Consider the following 1448-nt stretch of genomic DNA (forward strand, 5'->3'; position numbering starts at 1 on the left):
ATGGATCAGCACTCACAGATTAACAAGGTCGTTGGAGGTGCCACAAATGTTGATACCCCTGCTGCATCATATGCCCTAACCCCGTTCCTACAGCATGTACCAATGGAATCAGTGCCTCCATCGTCAGTTGGCGCTGCCTTCCTTCCATTTTCAGCTTCCCAGGGTTCTGTAGCCTACCCATCTGCCATTCTGCCACTGCTCTCAAACCAGCAACCCTCACAGACCGACCCTTTTGAAGCGGCTACAAATGATGCAGCATATGCCCTAACAGCCCTAACAACATACAATCACCAACCTGAAGCATTGGCATCAGTGCCTCCATCATCATCAGCTGGCGCCACCTTCCTTCCAGCTCCAGCCTCCCAGGGTGCCCCTACTGCCTACCAAACTGCCATCCCGCCGCCGCTCTCCAACCAGCACCAGGCCGCGTTACTCCAGAAGTTACAGCAGCAACAGCTCCAGGCTTTCTGGGCCGGCCAGCTGGCTGAGGCCGAGCAGGCAACGGACCTCAAGGTCCACAGCCTGCCCCTGGCGCGCATCAAGAAGATCATGAAGGCCGACGAGGACGTCAAGATGATCGCGGCCGAGGCGCCCGTGGTGTTCGCCAAGGCCTGCGAGATGTTCATCCTCGAGCTCACGCTGCGGTCGTGGCTCCACACCGAGGGGACCAAGCGCCGGACGATGCAGCGGAGCGACGTCTCTGCGGCGATCATGGCCAACGAGATGTTTGATTTCCTGATGGATGTCACTCCGACGGAGCAGCAGACAAACGGGGATGGAGTTCTGCCGCCACCGCCACCGCTGCAGACGACAGCCGGCCAGGTCCCCTTTCCAATGCACGTCCCCTTTCCAATGTATGCGAACCACCAGCCTCCATTCATGTGGCCGACGCCGGAGTATCAGCAGCAGCAGAATCCTGGTGGTGGGAATGAGTAAGATCGAGTGGTGTGACTAGTTTCCTATAAGATACCGGTCTTGCCTTTAAGCTAGGTGGTTTGGATGAAACTTTGTGTAAAACTGGGCGTGCCCCTTTGATCTTTACTGCATTTCGTGAGTACTTTTAGGGATGTGAACTCAATTGCACCTTCTTTTAGCTGAACCTTTATCAGGTTTGATGTGTTTCTTCTTTTTTTCTGGAATACGCAGGAGAGCTGCGTATCTTTGTATTAAGGCAAGTAGAATTTGTAGTGCTATATATGGCTGCTATGAAGCCGGTAATGTGCCACCATCAGCATGTGCCAGGTAAGCTGATATGAAGAAATACAAGATTCCAGGCCACATGCTACTGCGCCGTTAATTTGCGTAGCAACAAATGTTGTATCGATGCTTTGTGAGGCTTCTGGGCCATGCTTGCCTCTTGCCTCTTTAAAGCTTCTGGTATTCTGGGCCATGCAAGACTAGATGAGTATTGAAGCTTCTATACATGATCCAATGATCGACTATACGAT

The 1448-nt window shown here is 52.8% G+C and overlaps 1 protein-coding gene across 1 annotated transcript; it reads left to right on the top strand.

Moving 5' to 3' along the window:
- Positions 1–936, top strand: LOC111257628 (nuclear transcription factor Y subunit C-6-like). Its single transcript, XM_022827571.1, has one exon. It carries the CDS (start codon positions 1–3, stop codon positions 934–936), a length of 936 nt encoding a protein of 311 aa, XP_022683306.1.
- The last annotated feature ends 512 nt before the right edge of the window (positions 937–1448 follow it).

Source organism: Setaria italica, chromosome VI (genome assembly GCF_000263155.2).
Source record: "Setaria italica strain Yugu1 chromosome VI, Setaria_italica_v2.0, whole genome shotgun sequence".
Lineage (NCBI taxonomy): Eukaryota > Viridiplantae > Streptophyta > Magnoliopsida > Poales > Poaceae > Setaria > Setaria italica.

Coding starts and splice junctions, on each gene's coding strand:
- LOC111257628 (XM_022827571.1), top strand. CDS start 1: ATGGATCAGCACTCACAGATTAACAAGGTCGTTGGAGGTGCCACAAAT.